Here is a 21,944-nt window from a genome sequence, read left to right as displayed (position 1 = left end):
TAATAGATGTACACAACCATATTATACGATAACCCACCGTGATTTCCTTAGCCTCGTAATCGGAACCGCCGGCCAGGGTGATGCCAATGCTGCTCTCGGGATTATCCCTCTGCAGGACAATGATGAATGCCTCGGGGGTCTTCAGAGGAGGATCGGCCTCCTCGACAATCTGCTGGACATCCTGGGCGGTGATCAAGCTCTGGTTGCTGCCCAGCGACGAGAAGCTGCCGAATTCGGTGGCCGTCTCCTGGGTGGTGCTCACATTTTGGGTGGTTGAACTCACGCCCGAGGAACTGGAGGCCAGCGAGTCCAGCGAGGAGAATCGCTCGTGGTGTGGCTTCTGGGCGATCTTGTGGATCACTGGCGAGTGGTTCTGGGATTGGGTTTGGGCCTGAGCCGCAGCACTCCTCTCGAACTTCTCCCTCAATTCGGCGGTGGTCTGCTGCTTCAGGGGTTCCCTCTTCGGGGAGGGCAGCACCATGGGCAGAAGGACCATGGGCTTGACCGGCTCCACCTTGACCTTGGTCAGTTGCTGGCTGGGATCTCCCTTGAAGCTGGCCTTGCGCTCCTCATCAATGAACATGGCACTAATCTTGGCCGGCGTATCTGATCTCCGGCTGCTGTCGTCCGTATCCGAGGTGAGTTCCACATAGGCAGCCACATTGATCAGCTTGTCCACCACCAGTTGTTTGCCCAACTGGATCTGTTGCTGCTGGAGTTTGTAGCTGGAGATGGGCTTCATTCGACGATTGGCCAGGGAGCAGGCTTCGCCATCGGTGCTGTCGTTGTCCTCCTCCTGCCCACGACTCTTGGCACTGCGACACTTGGCCGAGGCCAGGATGCTCTTGCGACTGGACAGGACTACGGGTTCGCCATTGATTACCTGGCTTTTGAGCACCCTGCGGGTTAGGTCCACAGCTGGTGTGCTGCCCAGGGAACTGCAACTGGCCTGGGAGCCGGCCGAAGATCCGGATGTTAGAGTAGAGGTGTTGGAACTGGCTATCGAAGTGTTGGTCTCCGAACTCAGGGTTCTGGTGAGGGCGAATTTCTCCGGGGGCGTGGCCACCCTGGCCGTGTGCGAGAACACCGAATCCGTGTCACTCTCCTGATCCAGCGGAGGCGGTGGTGGCGGCATCATCATCATGACCCTCGGCTGGAGTGGTGTCAGCGATGTCCTGGGCGGTTTGGCTGGCGGCTGGGAGAGCTGCTGCTCCAGGGGTCTCCTCTGGTTGGTGGTGAAGATGCTGCGATAGCTACTTCCTGCTGTTCCTGCACCCACTTGGTTACTCCTACTGCGGTGGCTCTCGCCCAGACCACTGTCCGTGCTATCCTCCCCGCTGGCCGCCTTCACCTGGCTCTTGATCTCCGGCAAGTCCAGGATGGGTTCCAGCAGCTGGGGTCGCTCGGGGATCACCAGACCTCGCAGCTTGGACAAACTCCTCCGCCGCTGCTCTAGTATATTGGTTATAGCTGCCTTGCGATTGGCCGCCTCGCCTCCCTCGCCCGAAAAGCTGATTCTTCTCTCCACACCCGAAGAATACGATCCACCGTGGCTTCTTCGCGGCAAGGAGGCGTAGCTCTGGGTGGGCGTGGCCGTATTCAGGGAATACATGGAATCTGCCACATGCAATTGGGGCAGCTGCTTGGCCAACTGATATTGCCGCTGGACATCGTTTAGGTTCTCCACACTCATGGCTCGGGTTTTCAGGGAAGGAGCCGCGGATGTGGAGCAGCTATCGAGCAGATTCTCACTGCTCCTGTTCAGGGGTTTTCGGGAAAAAGAGCTGGTTATGGGGGCTGTGGCCGGAGCCGGCGGTATGGCATCCAGTTCGTTGTTGGACGAGAACATGGCAATCTTATCGCGCACCGACTTCTCGGACTTTTCATCCTTCCTCCAATCGCTGGGCTTTCGTGGTGTACCACCACTCAGGGATCTCTGATAGTCTCGGTTCAAGCCGGGTGCCGCCTCAACGTTTATAACCAAATCCTGGCGGTACACCTTGCGGGGAACTGTGGCCGGTGGCCCCGTTTTGGGCAGTGGTGGTGCAGAGGTCTCCTCCTTGCCGCCATTCTGCACCTCGTAGCTCAACTCGGTGGTGACCTTCAGGGGGTGGCTGTGCATGATCAGTGGCTCGCTGAAGTTGGGCGGAAACTCATGGCCGTCGGGCGGCAGGCGGGAGTATGTGGGTGGTGAGGCGTAGCTCAGGTAATCCTGCACCAGCAGCTGCTTCGTGGTGGTCGCCTGGTGCAGGTGGTGCGTCGCTGTGGTGGTTGTCGTGGCCGTTGCTGTGGTGCTGCTCAGCAGCTCCATTTTGCCGGGGTTCGGTGGTGCAGCAGGTTTGCTACTGGTTGCCACCTCAGTGGTTGTCTTCTTGTTGCTGCTGCTGACGGTTAAAATTGCTGCCGGGATGTTGCTACTAGCTTGGATGCTGCTGATGTTGCCAATGTTGCTGTGGTGGCTGCCGAGGGTACCAAGATCTGCAAAATGGGTGGGGAGAGAGAGTGGAATGGGTTTTGGTTAGACACACATGAAACACGAGGAGAAAACATAAGGCTACACTAGGGGAGGTCAAGCTAGGGTCACAAATATTACTTTATAAATGTTAATATGAATTACTCAAATAATAAGTTCCGAATATCTTTAGTTAAAGAGGTACAAACATTATAATTTTAAAATTTCGATATTAAATTAAAGAAAACAATTAAGGAAAAATATCAAGTACTTTGTTTTATCTTTCTAATGAGCAATAAACTTTGAAAAAAAATATTTAAAATATTTATTTGTGTTAGATTTCAGGTTTATGGTAAGCTTGGAGAATCATTAACAAATAAGTTAAGAGCTGAATATTTTTGAGATTTAGTTTAGAATACATCTTTCGGATACATAAATTTCCCACATATCTTTCGGTTATATGTAATAGGAATTGGAGTAGCAAGCTGTTGGATAATCGAAAAAAAAACACAGAAAAAGTAAACGTATTAAAAATCTATTTCACAGGCAATTTCCACCAGAAACAAAATCATTTAAATAATGGTCTATTAGTTGTCGGGGGAGAGCTCTGTTACAAAACTTAAATAATTATCCATCCATCCATCCAACTTTCGCTCCCAGCCAGCCCAAAGCCCTTAAATAGTTGTCATTATGCGCTAACCGGAGACGAGGAAAACAAAAGCGAATCTTACGGATGCGATCCCAGCAATTAAAAACCGCAACAATAACAAGAAAAATTGGTTAAACGCTGCGGTTGACAGAAGCGTTTCTAAAAATCGCACAAAACGAAAGAGAAGGTCCAAAAAGGCGGAGACAACACATTTTGGCCAAACAAATTATACGCGAAGAAAACAAAACTTAGAAAACGAAAATAGAAACAAAAGGGTTTTCCAAAAAGCGAAAGTGTCTAAAAGAATGGATGGCGATTCCCTCAAGCGAAGAGTTGACAAAAACCTTTATGCAAAAAACTAACGAAATTCTGCTGCCTCATTTTATGCTACTCTTTTTTGGGTCACTCGGGGGAGTTTCGATTACTAATTTCTATTTTGATAATTTACGGCTTATGTGGAAAGAGTTTCTAATGCCAGCATTTAATTTTAAGCTCTTCAACTAAATTGAACTCGTCATAAATGGCAATATGGGCAGGCGGGGGAATGCTTCTTTGGACTTGTAACAATTTGCATAATTAATTGAACAAAAAATGTAAAAACAAAACGAGGCTAAATTTCATTAAAATGGAAAACGCTGCGTGGATTTTTTCCACTTTATCTCTCACTCTTTCTGCCTTTTGGCCACACACACAAAATGTTAATGAACTTTTGCAAATGTAAAGTTCGCAAAAAATCAAAAAAAAAAAAATGAGAAGAGTAGCGAAAAAAATACAGAAGAATTGTTTAATGAAAAGAAAGGCAACAAAAAATCATGTTTGCATGTGCCGAAACCAAAATATGGTTAAAACCGAAGAAGTGCGTGAAAAATTGCAAAATATAAAGTCAAGGGCCTATGAAAGAACTTTGACCTTGGCTATAAGAGGAAGATTAAGATGGTCTGTGAAGGTGGAAGAATTCGTCATGATTATTTTCCATATAATGGACGGGATCGTTTTTTAAGTTAGCTTTACATTCCCATACCAATTTTCGCCGACTTCTTGGACTTTCGGTTAATTTTTGTTAATGGACAATTAGTTTTTCTGTTGCTCAGTTCTCACACGACTGTTGGAAACCAAAAAATAAATATTAACTCATCGAACTGTTTGCCCAATGAGCCATATCGACGCCATATCCCTATGACTGAGTCAGACCAGTAACCTACGTCATTCGATGACGGAACTGCAAAACATCCAACTCACCTGTATTATATCACCCAATTACATATATTTTCCATTCAATTCAGCTACCAACAATAAAGATGATAAACCATTGAGGCACCCGAATAATAATTGTAATTATTTATCGAAGCAATCTCCCAAAAAATACAGATCATTGTCTGTTCCCCAGAGTAGGCTTAATTAATCAAATTAGGCAAGAAAATTTTCGAGCCTCGCATTTTTATAGCGGAGTGTGTTGTCAAGCGAAGCGATTAATCTTCGCCTAGCAAGTGTAACATGAGTGGAGCGGTTGGTATTTATGAATATTTGAATACCCAAAAACTCGCTGCTTGTCGAGTGTTAATCGAATCAACTTTGAGCCGGGGTTAAAGTTCGATCTTTGGCATATTTTTCGTAATTTTTGTTTAACCAATATTTTTTTGGCCATTGGGCAAAGCAATTCTAAATAAGATTTCATAGTTATACCGTTATATATTTCCTCTCTTTTTCAGAGCTTTAATTTTATTTCACATTAGCACCCGCTGAGAGGTGATCTGTTTGGGTCTGGGAGTTGGATTTAATTGTAATTTTCAGGGGGTCTCCAAAAATCAACGGGGGTTCGAGAGCAAGCGAGTCTGTGTGAAAGGTTGTTGATACGGTATTCTTATAATGAGTGTTGCCAATTTTAGATTGGGCCTTAAAAAAAAAGGAAAGAAGAGATTGTGTGGAAGGGTAATTTCAAAATTAATTCTGTTTAGGTAGTCGTTGGTGCCGAAATGTGATCTCTGTGCAGATTTGGTTTGATTTAATGAAATACTTATGCAGGGATTAGCTTTCTGACCCGGCTTAGTAAAATAATTAACATTATAAAAGAACCTGTTTTAAAATTACCAAGTGTGTTTAATTGAATACATTTAATGACTTCCTTTAGTCAACTTGTTCCCCATCTATTGATCGATTTTAGCTCTTGGAAAACAAGTAGCTTCAAAGACCAATCAAATACCCAGCTCTTCGCAAATAATCCATTGCATTGGCGTGCTTAAATATCATTTAGTTCTCGGTACTTGACAATTTGAATTAAACCTCTTCGGCTTCTTTGGTTCTTACCCCATTCAATTCACCTGGTCTTTCATCAAAGTTGTCTCAAGTATTTCCGTGCCACGAAACATGCCAAAGTGTCGTCTTTAATTAGAAGTGAAGCCGAAGAAAATAGAAGACTGGAAAATGCAGAAATGGTAGACAAAGCTGCTGAAGAAGAAGCCGCCAGCCAATGTCAAGTTCTTTGGAAAAGCTCGCAATGGCATAACTGCTGTTTTTCCTATAATAACTTCCGCTATGCGACGGGCTCCCAGAGCGCCACCTACAGTTGATAATTATAAATTGCCTTTTTCCCGGGCAAAAGATTTTCCCACAAAACCGATGAAAATCCTGTAACAAATTGCTCGCATTTAGCGAACAAAGTGCTGCCTTCTTAGGCTCCCTCTTCCAGATTTATTCCACATTTTTCTCTGCCCTTTTTTTGCGGTGGGAAAATCCGAGCTTGGTGATTTGGCGCGTAGCTAAATAATTGAAATTAATATTTTCTGTTGAATTTTTATGCTTTTCAACAAATTTCTTTAAAATGAAAACAGTTTATCGCGTTTGCCTTTTTGTTTCGCACCGCCGTCGGTCTTCTTTTGACGTTCCAAATTGGCGGGGGGGCAAGGAGGGGTTAAGAAATGCGTAGATTGGTAGCCCGCAGAATTCTTTCCACTTGGGCAGCCCCATTCTGCGGTCGCTTCTTCTTATTCCTCTCCTTCTTTTTATCCCAATCGCAATTTTCTGAAGTGGTGGAAAAAAATTGTATTTCCCAACTAGCGAGCTCCGCATATTTCGATTTAATTATTTTATTAAAGTCTCTCGGGCATAATGTGTAATTATTTAAAGTGTGTTCGATGCTGAAATGACGGATTGCCGATTGACGGATGGCCTAAGGTGGTATTATTATCTAATGCCATTTAATGATCTCTCTCCATTGCAATCTGTTTGCATAATTCCCATCAGCTGGTTGACGACTCTGCTCGTCTTATGTGTGTGCCAAAAATAAACTTCAAGTTTGCCTTGGATTCTTCCATCTTCGCATTTTTTACCTGTGCCCTCCATCTCGTCACATCTGGTTCTCGAAATTGTTTTGTCATAAGAGCAGCACCAACGGCAACAAGGGTTAAGAGGAATGCAGAGTGGCAACAGCTGCTCGGGCTGTAACCAGTTAGAACGGCGGTCGGTATACGGTTTATTAAGCGTAAAATGGATAAAGGTAAGGAGAGGTCGAAGGATGTGGTCGACTGCAGGGATACCTTGTTTTTGAGTCAAAATTTCTTATATAAGGTATCAAGAATACACTTGCCTAATGGCGAATTCATAATTTTGGATTTATAATTTCAGAAAAATATCATGATCTTAAAAGAAACTTTATAAAGACAAATATTATACTTAAGTCCATGGAAAACAATGAAAATAACATAGGAGTTAAGGAGTTTTATTGAGATCAACACGTTGTAGGTATATAATTTATATTGTATTTTTCACTATCTATTATCATAGGATGTTTAAAAATGAATATACTAAATACTACCGCAGTATTTCAGGATTTCCTTCTTCTTGGTTTTATTTTCTAGAGTATTATTTGTGTTTTACCTTAATTGTTCATATTCTTATAATAATTCTCTTCATATCAAAAGAGTTTCAAATTTTTTCAACCCGTATACCCCTTAATACCCTTAAAACCCCACGGATACCTTTATCATATGGTTGTAGGGCAACTTAAGAAATGCGCATGCCATTTCTTTATTTAATAAAGACCAACAGCATGTGCAAGATGGCCAAGAAGGAGCAGAAGGCAAAAACCGCTGCTCAAGAGCCGGCCCAAACCCCCGCTCATTCTTCTTCTTCCTTCCCCTTAACCCCTAAGTGCCCCGCCCCCGCCCTTTTCGCACCTTGCTGCCGTTTTGCATTTAATGTGTCATGCTACGATGCAGTTGCTGCTGCTGTTGCATATGTTGCCGTTGCTGCTGTTGCATATGTTTCAGTTGCAACTTGCAACTTATGCTGCTGTTGTCGTTATGTGGCAAGCGCCAAGTGTTGCAAGCAATGGGAGAAAGAGAAAGAGAAAGAGCGAGAGAGAGTGGGAGAGGGCGAGCTGGAAAAACTACTGCAGAGGAGGGAAATGTGTGTTGCCAAGAAAAATGTGCGCTTAAATTGCAGGCGAGAAAGGTGAGGAAAATAAGGGGGTGGGGGGACAGGTGGCAGAGGGAGATGAAGTGTGTGCCGTTGCATAAATATCGAGCTAAAGTGCCACAAAAGAGGGGCGGGGTATGGGGCAGTCACCGTCTGAGGTCGGATCGCAGCTGCCACACACGAAGAACGCTCATGCAAAGCCATCTACAGTGGAATAACCTTAACACATATTTTCATATTACCCTATTTGAATATCTTAGAAAATATTTGGGAAAGTTCTTAATGAATTAAATATATCTGAGGCCTATTTATTTTGAGGAACCTCTTTACAGATTGTAAAAATATCACAACTTCGGGAAAATAATTGTGAACCTAAACAGGTTTAAAAAACCGAAGAAGATATTTACGTAAAACATAGATATATTTTAAAAGATGTACAAGTTAATAACCACATGGCTATGGGATTTAAATACTTAATTATTTATACAATAATTACTTAAAGTGCTTTTCAACACAGCGAGTACATTAAGTTATTTACTTTGTAATGTTTTTCTGTTTTCTAGAGCGAAATAAATTCAGTTATTGTTAATAATATAGCCAAAAAAGCCTAAAAAATATGATATCATATATGCATTTCGTATATTGTCCACTTTAGGATAGCTTGACTGCGGCTCACACACATAGCACATATTGAGAGCCGGCGGTGACTCTTTTCGAGAAGCTCGCGGCAAACTTGACTTAAACGCATTTTTTGTTGTTGTTTTCGCTGTTTCTTGCGTTGTTGTTCCTCATTTCGCAGCGAAGGCCTCCAGGTGCGTAGAAAAAGGGGTTTGGGGAAAGGGGGCCAACGAATGTGTGGCAAGAACGTTATGAATTATTTGATAGTTGGGTATATTTCAGATTTGAACACGGTATGGTATGCTTGCACACGAGCACATGGGGAAAACAATTTATGCACGACAGGCTTAGAGAAAATAATGGAAAAAGGTAATGTTGTGGAAAGCTCTATTTATGATCGGGTTGAAAACAACAAAGAAGATTACTAGACTTAAACTTTTCGATTGAAAAATATATATTTTTTTTATTACTCATATAATATCATGTATATGTTTGCAATACGATCTTTTCCCGCAGACATAGAAAACTGCAAGTGAATAGAAAATGGACCATCTGAGCCTATATAATTCCAAGAAACTAACTTTGCTTTTCCACAAAGCTTCCCCACATCCGTGAAGTTAATTTCCCCGGAATTATACGATCAGCAGTCTAACGAAAAAATGCATTCCCCCCATAAATTATTCAGACTCCAAGCTTCGCCTTATTTTGTTTTCAAAATCTTTATGCGTATAAACAAATAAATCTTTGTGCAGTTAAAAAGTAATTTAAATAAGGCCGAGATCCAAAAACAAAGCTAAGGCCGAAAAAAGCTAATTAAAATAATACCAAGAAATTACGGAAGCAACTAATTGGCTTCAGTGGAGATTACTGGGCTTCTCTTTATTTTATATTTTCTGCTTTAATTTTGTCGAGTGTGACATTTGTGGAGCTGTCCGATGTTTGTGGTGCTTATATAACCCGGATAGTCGGGATGTTATTTTTTTATTTTATGGGACAGCCGGCTTAGATGATGATGATGAGTTGGTACTTTTAATAACCCCGACTTGAGAATGCTTTGAATATGTCAAGAACCGTAGCGGCGGCCAGAACTTTTGATCTCCGCGCGCCGAGTGGAGTTAATTTGTGTGTGTTTTGGCATTTCAGATATGGTGGAAATGCAATCGGCACAATTAAATGTTTTGCACAGCCCCAGAAGAAGAATGGCAACATGGGTTAATTACTTGTACCCCAGAGAAAGGCACGCTCCGCTGCACATTTTAAGTGGAAGCCCAGGCACAAAAGGTTCAAAACTATTAAAAGTGTTTCTGTTTTCTGGTTCTGAGTCTGTTTCGGTTTCTGTCCCTGTTCCAGTATCTTATTCTTTATCTGTATCTGTATCTTTCTCTGCGTTTCCTCTGCGAGGAGGAGTGCACTCGATTGTGGCATGAACTGAACCTGCCACCTGTCGGAGTTCTGGGCCCCGACTTTTTGTCTGGGGTGCGATCTTTATCGGGGCAGGGCCCGTCACCTGAAGCTCGACTCTGAGGATTTCCAAGCGAGTGAACAGAAAATTTCGAAAACTAACGAACTAGAAGTTGGAGACCCGTGCATTGTTTTCTTATCAATTAAAGCGTGACCTTTGTTGTGGTTTTATCTGAATCACTGGGGGAATTAGTTCGGCCAGAAAGTCAAGGCGGGCTCCTTTATGGTCTAATTAGTTGGAGAAATCTTCTCGGCTACCCGAAAGCGATGACAGACCATTTCGGTTGCTCAGTGATCACTGCCAATAAATTGTGGCTTATCGCTGAAAAGGTTTGATAATGGTTATGACACCATAACAATATCAATTAGGTAATCGAGCGGAAAATATCTATGAGCTTCGCCGCGGGATCGAAGAAGCAACAACCTCTAATTGAGTCAGAAATCATTTTTAGCTCCCCCAGTAAATAATATTGTGGACAACAATTGAATTTACAACAGTTGGATTCCTTTTTTATTGGCATCCCGCACAAAGATACTGTGTCGACAGGTGTCCGAAATATTTGTATACCTTTCGATTATTCAAGTGTCTTTGAATTCGTTTCTTGTCTGGTGGCAATAAAAGCAAAGTTTGTCATTAACAAGAGGGGGAAGTGAGCAGCGCAATCGTAATGGAAATACCGAGCTTGTAAATGTATCTGACGGATACCGAAAGCGTCAGTCAGACCAGACAAGTGTTACAAGCGAAGGCGAAACGTCCACGAAAAGAATGATAACAAGTGGCAAGGTACACAAAAATATCGGATGGAAACACAATATGGCCAAAGGGAAATCAAGCTAAAAATTCGAGGGCTTCAATTCAAGTGAAAATGGAAGTATATGAATGAACGAACTCGATAAATATATGAGATATTATGTTTCAATACCAGTTTATTTCGCTAAGGTCATGGGAAATCAAATACAGAATTCGATAATATTTTTCAACAAATAAAAATATTTGTCCATCTGTTATACATACATTCTTAATTCCCATATAATCACCCTTTAATGCTATCCCTCAAGAGTTATATTTATTGTACGCCCGTTCCACATGCTCCACATTTCTTCACATCGAAATATTTATCTGAGGCCATATCATGTCCAGACCTTTGATGTGTTACCGATTTCGTTACGGATCCGTTTTCTTGACTCTTTAAAAATGCCAGACACAAAATGCCCCAGAAAAGAAATGCAAAAGTTGTATAAGAAACGGCAAAAAAAAACACAAAAATAAATTCAAGTAAACCTTATAAAACGATCTCAATTGGTTCGCTTTTTGGAGCTTTGGAATTTCCCCCTTTTCGCTCGCCCCTTTTACCAAATTCTCTTTAATGCGAAATTCGCAATTTTCGTTGACATTTGCAAATTCTTGTCACAAAAAGCGAAAAATTTGTTTCAAGCGAATTTCAACTATTCAGCTGCGGCCTCTTTTTCGCTTTAAATTTTGGATTTTATGACCGGACTGCTGGAGTTGCATTTAAAAGGAGGCGATACCCCCTCCCAACCGTCTGTGTTTTTTATGTAAAAAATTGAATGAAAGCTGGCCAACGATGACAGACAGCCAAGTAGGTGAGCTCGAGTTTGAGTCGAGTGTTTATGGTGCATTTGACACAGCAAATTCGCTGGCAAATCGCATCAAATATTTATGTTAATTCCCCCTCATAATCCCCTTCACGCCGATTTAAACGAAAGTAGTTCAATTCGCTGGCAAAAATGTTTGTCCATGGCATACAAATTGTCTCTGAGCTCTTTGTCAAAGAACTTTTACTGGCCGGTGAAGGAAATGTGTCACAAATGAGCAGGAAAAGAGAAGGTGAGAAGAAAGGGGAGAAATGGGGGACGGAGAAGGCCAAGAGATCACTGGAGAATGACAGGGCGAATTTCCAGCCTCACTCAAAGGGACACAGAGAAAAAGTTCCCATCTCTATTATTTTCCAAAAGAAATTTATATTAAAGAATAGACACAATCTTTAAAGGATACCTGTCGTTAAAAAAGATTTTTTCCTCATATTTTATTTTATAAAATATTTTTTATGAGAAAAAAAAATATTTTTAGTCATGTTTTGCTGATATTTTTCTCCCTGTGTCTGGCCTGGCTGGCTAAGTGTGAAAGGTTGTGTTTGTCATCATCACGCTCGCTAACAAAGTAAATTGGAGTAGAAACCAAGTTAGTGGGTTGCCACTGATGAGGAAAAGGGGGAAATGAATTTTCGCATCAAGGGAAATCGTTTTCGCCAACAATGGAAAGAGGGAATAAGCCCACTGATCCAAGGAAGAGTTCAATTGCAGCAAAATTAGTGAGAGAAAATGCAATTTCGCCAAAGGCGTAGACAATGTAAGTACGTACATACATATATAGTCGAAAAAAGAAATTTAAAATTTTTCAAGATTTAAAATATTCCTGAATGGAAAATTTTTTTGTATCCCTGATAGTGAATAGAATTACATGTTTTCAGTTTTTACAAAACATATTACGGAACAATTCCCAGTTGTAAGACCATTCTTTTCCATATGTATTACAAACTCTTCTCGGGTTTCTGAACACTTTTACGCTTCATTCGCTTTGCGAACATTTCACTTTGAATTTTTTCCATTAAACATCGTTCATTCACCAGAGATCAAATGATAAAGAACTTCCTGAATTATTTCCACTCGAACATCGATCTTTCACTGATGGAATTCCCCAGTCAGATTCCAACTCTCTTTTCCTCACTCCCCATCACTTACCTGCCTTTCTCTCTAACCGCTGATCCGCTTTGAGCACTTTCGTTTTTGCATCGATTCCACAGACATATTTAAGAATTTTTTGTTAAAATATTTAAACAGTTTGCTTTTTGTTTTGCACTCGAGGTTTACGCTTTTTATCTTTATTTATGGGCCATATTTTAGCTGAAAATTGGCTTACGTCTCGTTTTGTCTTGCTGTTTAACGGTTATCAGCTTTTTTTTACCAAACTGAAAAATTTGTTATGTTAATTTGTTGTATTATTATGTGCGTTTGAGGGAAATTTCACTTTTGCGGCGCTTGTTGCCAAACTGGCAATCATAAACAATCACGGACAATTTGCATTGCCTGCAATTAATTGTTGCGCTCGAATGCGCGCTCAAAAGTGAAACGGAAATGCCCGAAAATGGAAATCAGAAATCAAATATACGAAATGTAAACAGTTTGCGAATTGCAATTAATATAACGTTCGATTTCGACTCGAGCGTTACGTTACATTAATTATGGCGCAACGTGAATGAACTTGGCCAAAAAAGCAAACTGCACCGCAGTTGTAATTTGCGCGAACAGAACGAAACTCACTTCACGGTCAGCTAACGAAACTTGACGAAGGCGTGGGATCACCTGAGATCGGGGTGGTTGGTATATATACCCTATAGGCACCCTCCAAAAACCGTAGTGCACGCGAAGATCGCTGAAAGCGAACTGATCGCGCACTCGAGCTTGGGACCTCTGCGCAGCTATAGCCGCTCCGGCGCGACTTCGTGTCTTCGGGGCCCCCACGAAGAAAGCCGAAGAGAGCCGCCAAACGACCAGCTGATCGCACAACCAAACTGCAGCTCAGTCTTCGCCGCTCTCTGCTTGCAATTCTTCTGGCCTGCGTTTTTGGTGGGGGTTTTTAATTGTCTGGGCGTCGAGCGATCGTATCAGGGGCTTAACTTCATTATGATCAGCATGTGGCTGAGCCTTCCTCTTCTGTTTACAAGCCGATGACAAATTTGTGATAAGAAATTTCGGAAAGAATCTGATTTAATTAATTTGAATGAGAAAACGGCCGGTGTAATATGATACGTAGGACAACAAAGGTTTTAGGTAATAATATTTACTTATATAACTTAATTTTCGTTATCCAAAGATTGTTTCAAAGTATATTTAATGTTGCTTAAAAGTTGCAATCTGACATTTTTTATTGTGTTCTGTGTCTAGGAAAAAATTTAACTATTCCCCTCGTTACTTTTTAAATTGCCAAACGACAGGCGGCGCTTCAAAGCGTTATTTATGGGTGGAAAAAATTGTGAAAGAATCAGTGAGAAATATTTGCGTTTTCTTGCCATATTTAAATTAATTTACGACTTAAATATATTTCTATGTCTGTGTAACGATTGAGTCAATTGTTTTGTTTTTAATTTAGAAATTTCCCTGGAAATGGGTGGATCAGAATGAAGGGGAGTAACCTTGAAAGGAAGGAAGATGTATTCGCTATTGACTGGATTTTTCAAACAATAACCCCACGAATAATCCGATAAGCAAAAAATGTATATCATGCTTTTATTGTTATCATTTAAAGCGTAAGACTAGAGAACCGTGGGAATTATCTTTACCTGAATCATTTTATTAACCTTGAGAATGGTAAGAACGCCGAAAACATTCTATTACAAATGTATTTTCTAACAACCTCACGTAACTCGGTCGAAAATAAATCGATTAGCTGGCGAAAACTTCTCCACGCTTATTTGAAGCCTGCTCTATCGTATTTTTTCGCTTTCAGTTGGCTAATCCCACAAATTCTGTCAATTATCAATCCTTATAGCTTGATATAGCACACGATTCTTTCCCAACCCTATGCTCCCCACATTTTATTGCCCAAATCGAGTCAGACAATTGCCAAAAACTTTTAATTCCAATCGAAGTTCGTGTGGTTTTTTATTTTTTTCGCCCCACTCCGAGCACGAAATTCTAGATATTGTTTAAATTGGCCGACCCGACGTACTTTAAGTGCCAAAAAGAACAGCAAAATGGAAATAAAAAACAGATCCAATTGCCTTTCGAGGTGTTTCATGTTGTTTTGGACACGCTCCACGCTCTCTTGGCCAGTGGTAATTTTTAATTTGATGATTAATCGATAACCGTCGGCGACTCCGGGCCATTGTACTGGTCCGAAGAAACTGGGGGAAAACAATCAAAGAGATCCAACCAGCCCCAAACTCGTGGTGATTGCATGTGATTAGAATTTTTAATAAGCCATCTCCAAAGACTCGAGCTCGGGCTCAACAATTTTTTGAGAGTCCCGCTGCCCACACAAAATTCTCGGATAAAGATCTTTTTAAGCATTTGGGATCGCTCAATGGTTGATGATCATGAAGATGACGCTCGGTTGGGGGGCCGAGCATTTTCACCCGCTATAGGCAATGAGAAAAACCGAAAGTGCGTTGGAAACTTTCACTTGGGTTCCTACAGAATATTGCATAATAGCACCTCGACCTTTGGCTAATCATCATACGCAGTGAAAAACTTTCTATCCCACCATGAGAAAAAATACAGAGTTTCTCGCCCAGAGAATTCTAGCATTCCCAATTGTCATTTATCATTTTAAAGATTTTTTTGGTATCTCTGAGTTATGCTTTTCATTTGATTTTGTGATTGACGTCTGAAATGGAAACCAAATGTGGCCTCATCCCAAAAAAATGTAGCTTTTTTGTTTGGATTTTATTACTTCGACTAATGAAACAAATGTGTGAAAATGCAAAACAGCTGCAAAAAATCGTTTCCTATCCCACAAGACCTTGGGCTCAATTTTTTGCGACCCTTCAATCAACGAATCAAATCTGGCGCCAGGGCATCGCAGGCAAAACAAATCAATCAAATATGGCAAACATTGTAAAATGTGTCGCATGGCCTTCTCCTGCATCATCCCTATCAATTTTTTTCCTCTCAGAAGCTGCGGCGCCAATATATTGCGAATAAAATGCAAATTGCGTCAAAAAGCTTTGGCGGCACAACTTGAAAAGGCAAAAATCATTTTGACATGCGACATCAAGGGAGGAGCTCCCATCCCCATAAATTTACATCTACTGGGGGTTGGACAAATTTCTTGTGAAACTTGTCAAAGTTTATTATCTAAATTTGAATGCAAAAGTGTCGATTACAACACCGTCGAGTGAATTACTGCGTTTTCTAAATTTTAAATCTGTTTTGCATTGTGTACGTAAGTGTTTAGTGGGCTTGGTACAAAGGAAATGTATGTTTTTTGATCTGTAAATTATAAATGTTTATTTAAATAACATTAAATAATTTATTTATTCTGAAAACGTTCTTTGATTCGGTTGATCATCACATATGAATGTATCATATATTGAATTTAAAAAACTGTAAAGAGAGTATCCATTTGTTAATAACTTACGTTTCTCCCCACAAATTGTCGGTAATTGATAGCAGATCGCACCCAGTGTGATTTTATTTGCACCTCGATTTCGTTCTCAGAGCTCAAGCTGCAAAATCGAAGTGGAACAGAGAGTGGAACTGAAAAAATAAATAGTCTCACAATGAGCACATTAACCCCATAAGGCCCCGCACTAACAATGCTGCACTTGACAGTTGCATTCGAATTTATGGTTTTGATATTTAAATAAAACAAACCCAAATACGGAATTTCCAACACAGACAATCTCTTGACCGCAGCGAAAACTTTATATATTTGAGCTCATTAAGAGTGCAGACTTTTTTGGGTGGGAGTTATGCGTCGGGTTAGCCATCTAATGGTGGAACTTTTATGGATTAGATTCAAGGCATTCGATTTTCATGATAATCTTCTATTTTTCTCGCTAATAAACATAAAAAACCCGCCACCGATCCATAAACATCAATTGAAAAACACTAAAAATCGTTGTACCATAAAAATTTGCAAGGTTTACGAGGAACTCTGCACGCAAAAAGAGACATTAAAGTCATAGAAATATTAATAAATTGTGCGGACAAAAGCTGGTATAAATTTCAATCAGTTGGGCCAAGTAAAAAATGGGTATTGCAAATAACTAAATTCAATTTTTTCTACGCTTCCAGTTGAAATGGCCCAAAGGAGTACGAACACAATAAAAACAATATCGACAGCATAATAAACAATAAACATAAATTAGTAAGGCCATAATTGTACCCTAGAAAAGGGTGTTTGGAGTTTGGCTTCAGGTTTGTGGGGGGCTTCTAATAAAAATAATTATTAGACTGGTTTTATTACATCCCTAGGAATTATGGAGAAACATATATAAGGGTGTTTAGTACAGCTTGCTATAATTGTAATTCACAGAATTTAAAGCCCAGTTTGTTACTCATATTTTTCCTCATAACTTATGCCATTGCCATTATTTTTGTTTATATAATATTTACCCCTAAGAGTAATTTAAGTATTCAGTACCGAATAAATTCAGTTTTTTATAAATTTTTTGTAGTTTCCCTACTGAAGTTGACCTTTATAGTGCCGACAGCAAGTTGACCAAGTTCACATGGCTGTGATTCTGGCCCGGCTATCATGTATTAGAAAGTAAACACAAAAGTGGATTGGGAATGGATATTTGGGGCTGAAGAAGAGGGCGTGGCCATGGCTAGGACACACCTAAAAACATCTGTAGATTGAAGTTGTTTCGGGTCCTCAGTCTTGGGCTGGGTTTTATTTCGGCTAAGGGGACCTTTTTGGCCAACAAGTGGCATTTGTTTTGCTTACTTTGGATTGTATTTTTGTTTTTAATTAATTTGACTTGTCGGCAGGGTTTTTACTGCTCCCCCGGCTTGTTTTTATTTTCTTTAATTAGTCTGATCGTGTTTCCTTAGATTTGATTTTGATGCATTTGACATTTTGCCGGAGCAGAGATTGGATTCAATTTCATACGAAATTGACGCAGTTTGGGTTTGGCTACGTGAAAATATCGTGTGAAATAATCTAACCTGAAATAACACCATTTTTAACCGACAAACACTCATATAATTATTTTAATCAATAAACATAAAGTTAGTAAGAAAAAAAATGTGTCGTATTAATTAATTTTTTTTCTCTTGTACCACCCAATCAAGCATTTTTTATGGCACCATATTATGTTAAGCAAATATTTATCAATCAATCAAAAAACGGCATTTCTTTATTAATAAAATGCCTGTACTATTAACCGCACAAATTACATCAAAATGATTAATTAAATAATTAAAAAAGGCTTTGCACATAGTTTTCTTACTTTTGCATAATTTAAGAGTCAAACATGCATAAATATTTGAAAATGGACACTTATTGTATAACAATAGCCAACTATAAAAGTTAATTTTGGGTACGAGCAACTATACATAAAATCGGAGATATCTGACGCCGATTAACCAATTGCAAACAAATTTCGATTTAATAATTGAGTTCTGAATTATATTAGGCTGGGTCCGCCAATCGAACGATTCGAATCGCTTGCTGAGAATTTCTTTTTGTTCACCTCTCTTTTCAATTATCTAAATTAAAAAATTCCTCAGCCATGTTTCGCTCACTTCATTTATTTTATATTATTGTGCAGTTTTTTCTTTATAGTTGTTTGCCAATTTGTAACACTCCAGACACACATTTCATGGCAGCTGATTGCTTTTGCCGTTTCCATTTGGCAAGGTCGTCGGCGATGCAAAGATACAGATACTTCGCACACTCGCTGTACGGAGATACAGATACAGATACTCATGCTCTGGGAACTCTGTTGACAAATGAGCTTGTAAGTCGCAAGTTGTACAGATAGCTCTGGCATTTTATCAATGGATCGTTATCGTTCACAGGTTCAGTTGGGTGTTTAGCAACCTTGGGCTGGGATTTGTCACCACCTTTTATGATGAAATTTAATTGACATTCAGTCAGGGTTGATGTCAATGATTTTTTGTGAATGATTTTCTGTTCGTGATTTGTGACAATCATCAAAGTCAACTTAAGAAGTGCTTATAGATAAATACTGGTCCTAATTAAACAATAGAGCATAGTGAAAATTAATGTCCATAATTTATGTAAATAAAATAAAACAAATTTAATTAACTAATTTTAGGGTAAGATCATTTCATTTCCCAATAAAAACATCAACGATTGCTTCATCGAATTCGATTTTTCCCCATCCATCTCTCCAGAAATGCAAATGCGAATCAATAAATTTTATATTTACTTGTCACTCAACCTGAATCGTGATTAAAGGTGCGAAAAGGTGACGTTTCCCCAACGATACTCCAAGTAATAAAAACCGAAATTTGCATTTAAATCAAAGCCGAAGTGAAGCCACACACAGCGCCCATCGAAAAGGGTCCCAACCTTTGGGCATCGACAATTTGGAGGCTCATAAATTATATTTTTGCCTAATTTCTAAGCGCCAACAGTGCACTCACTCACTTACACATACCTTGGCATAAATCATAGTTAGCATAAAAACTACATAATTCACTGAAATGTCAAGATTCGAATGCCGCGAATCCTGCTAAGGTGGTAAAAACGGTAAGGAAAATAAAAAATGGGTAGCCTCTTGGAGGTCTCTCCACGTCACTCAAATGAAAAGAGTTGGACAGAGGAAAAAATTATTAGTTTCATATGGAAATTTAAAATCTTTAAATTGCAGATATATAAGAAATGTATTTTTCTGGGAGTTGTGAGACTTCAGGGTAATATTATATAGGTTCCATAAAATATGTTGTAATTCTGGCTGATATTTTTTCAAGTGCATTGGGAGTTGGAGGAGGTTGATGCCATTGCAGAAACATTTTCACTGGGGCTTTGGCGGGTCACGATTTATCATCATTTGACAAAAAGGGAACAGAGCGAGAGGGCCTTAGATAGAGCGGTAAACGATATTTCTCTGTTCGCCAGTTTTCCCAAATATCCAGTATTTTCCCGTTTTCCTTTTGTTGGCTGCTACTCGCGGCGGTCTTTCAAACGGAGTGCAAAGGGAACCAAAAGCCAGGGAAACTCTCTTGTAGCTGCTGACACTTAACGTGTCATTTGAACATTTTATTAGACTTGACAATGAACTTTTGAACTAGAAGGGGGCGGGGGTCGAACCAAAACATTTACATGGCGGGTGGCTGGACCAAAAAAAGGCTAATGGAAAAAACGCAACAAGAGCCGAGCCAAGTCTCAACTTTCACATAAACAATTTGATGGAAGAACAGAAGCAGGCGATCAGTGTGGGAAAACCTAAAAAGGAATTTGCAGTGTAAAATATTTAAGCCCATGGTAAACTAAAAGTAGGTTTTAAGCTGAACATTTATAAAGAAACTCACTTGATGATAAATAAATTTAAGAATTGTTAAGTTCCATTAATGCTTTTACTCGCAAGTTTGGTATATACCCTAAAATCCGGATTATTTTACGTTATTTAAATGCTTTGCTATTTTTGCCCATAGAAAAGGCACACACAATCCAAAATAACTTTCTGTATCCACCTGGAAATACAAAACCACTTCACAGCCCAAATAACCTTTACTTATATCCACTTCATACCCTCTCATCCACTTTACTTGTGGACCCCAGTAGCTCTCCAATCCAATCAGTAGCCAATAGATACACCCACCAATGGGCAAAAACAAAACAAACACTAAATAAAGATCACCCACACTCTACAATCTCGAGTTTTCAGTGAGAACCCGAAACAAGGCCCGTTTCGGCCATTTATCAGGCAAACGTTTACATTTCTATTTCAACTGTTTTTAAATGTTAACCCCGATGTTGTCGATGCACTGAGAAAAAACCTTTAAACAATAAATGCTGATATTAATATATATATTTATAAGTTTTATTTTTACGACTATAGCAACGATGGATGGACGAAGATGATCAAGGATAAAAAGGAATAGGAATCTTATACCATACCAAAGGGCGTTTATGTATTATAATTTTGTTTTTATGATTTTAACTTTAATATTTATCATGTTTAATGTTTTCTCTTAAAAGGCAATGTTGGGTTATGATTAAAAAATATAGTTGCAAGTCCTAACTTTATTTTTGTCACTGCCCTCGGTTCCTCCTACAATTTATTGAGGGCAGAAAACATTTCTCAATGTTCGATGGTCGCTGGGTTTCTTGGCCTTTCCTCGGCTCTCCACTCGGATCGAAATAAATCTTATCAAATTAAGTCGAGACAACAGCTCTCCGCTTGTAAAATCGTAGGCGTGAGTTAGTCGCACCAAATGGAACTGAAGAGTGCGAAAGAGACGGGGCAATGCGGTTAGAAAGAGAGGGCAGTAGTGTGGGCGTTTATCTGAGGGCTTGTCGAGGTTTGTTTTGGGTTTTTCCCCTGTTAACTGGGCTTGGGTCTTATTTTGGGATTGGGCAATTGACTTGACCAACTTAAATGTGTTCCCCTGGCAAAAAACAAAAAAAAAAAAACAAAATAATAAAACACGAAAAAATTGGGCAAATTAATTAAGCCAATTCAACAATTTTGCTTTGCACATGAAATTGCTGGCAAATTAAATTGTTTAAATTTAATTTTCGTTGACGGAACCGAAAACTCTTTTTCAGGAAGAAGGTTGCCAAATACCTTACGCTATTTATCTAACAATTCGATTCACGTTTTGTCGTTATGGAAAATATATACGTATATATTCGATCAGGAAGCAAAGTAAAGGGCTCCAGACATCGTCGCATCTCCAATTACAGTGGTCCACATACCGAGTGGCTCAAAAAAATGTGATGGAAAAAATGTGGAGAAATAATAACCGGCAAGAAAAAAAGGTAGACGGTGAAAAATGAAATGAAAAGAAAAGAAAAGAAAAAGTTTTGCCTTGCGGCTGGCAAAAATATTTGACAACAACAACCGAGCCGACTGATCGATCAAATTTCGTCTGCGGGGCAATCGTTGGGAGATCATACGGAACGAAAAGTTTAAGTTAATGGGTTAAGAGTTATTTTGGTCAAATTTGTGACACACTTCGTTGACACGAATTTTTTGTGCCTCTGCGGATTTCACTGGCTTCTTATCGCTTTTGTTTTGTCACAGAAAGAAGAGGATCTTTAGCTGGGTCTTGAGATTTATGGGATTCAGTAGCTAAATACTATTTTTTCTTTGGCCTTAAAGGTATAGTAAATATTATAGATCAAAAAATTATCAAGAACAACAAAAATTATAAGAAAATACCTAGATTAGTTATTATTTCTTCAATAAAACTATAATAGATATTAAAAATATCTAAAGGCTTTTAAATAATACCAGAAGCCACTTAAGTAACATTGATCCGGCTACCAAATTAATGACTTCAAACAATAAACCAATAATAATCCCCGAGTAAATGCTGCTTTTGTTTGTCTACCGCCCAGTTAATAAATATTATCAAACCAACTTTGGGTATATCTTGCCTCCATAACCACCTAATCTGCATTCACAGATAAATACATCTTGCACCAATTGTGTGCAATAAACCCATCGATAACTTTCTCGATTCGAGTCCAGACAAAACAATTGCAGCCAATTAATTTGTCATAACCGAAAAATCGCCTCAAATCGTTTCTTTCTTCACAATTACGTTGTTATAGCTACCCCGAAAAAAAAAGATATCTGGCGAGTGATAACTATGCAAACCACTATTGTCGAACCCCACCCCCTT

The 21,944-nt window shown here is 39.7% G+C and overlaps 1 protein-coding gene across 6 annotated transcripts in view; it reads right to left on the bottom strand.

Annotated features, from left to right (window-relative positions):
• LOC119554758 overlaps positions 1 to 21,944 on the bottom strand; it is a 120,437-nt gene that overhangs the window by 1,991 nt on the left and 96,502 nt on the right. For 5 of the 6 annotated variants that reach the window (XM_037865785.1, XM_037865786.1, XM_037865787.1 and 2 more), the window contains one exon: positions 38 to 2,478. In XM_037865785.1, coding sequence (XP_037721713.1) covers positions 38 to 2,478 — 2,441 coding nt within the window. Of the gene's footprint in view, positions 1 to 37; positions 2,479 to 12,356; positions 12,584 to 12,935; positions 13,062 to 21,944 lie in introns of those variants that run through there. The other variant, XM_037865791.1, reaches the window with a different exon arrangement.

The sequence above is a fragment of the Drosophila subpulchrella genome, chromosome 3L (genome assembly GCF_014743375.2).
Source record: "Drosophila subpulchrella strain 33 F10 #4 breed RU33 chromosome 3L, RU_Dsub_v1.1 Primary Assembly, whole genome shotgun sequence".
NCBI classification, from domain to species: domain Eukaryota; kingdom Metazoa; phylum Arthropoda; class Insecta; order Diptera; family Drosophilidae; genus Drosophila; species Drosophila subpulchrella.
The sequence above is the reverse complement of the archived record's forward strand: the minus strand, read 5'-3'. Positions and strand labels throughout refer to the sequence as shown.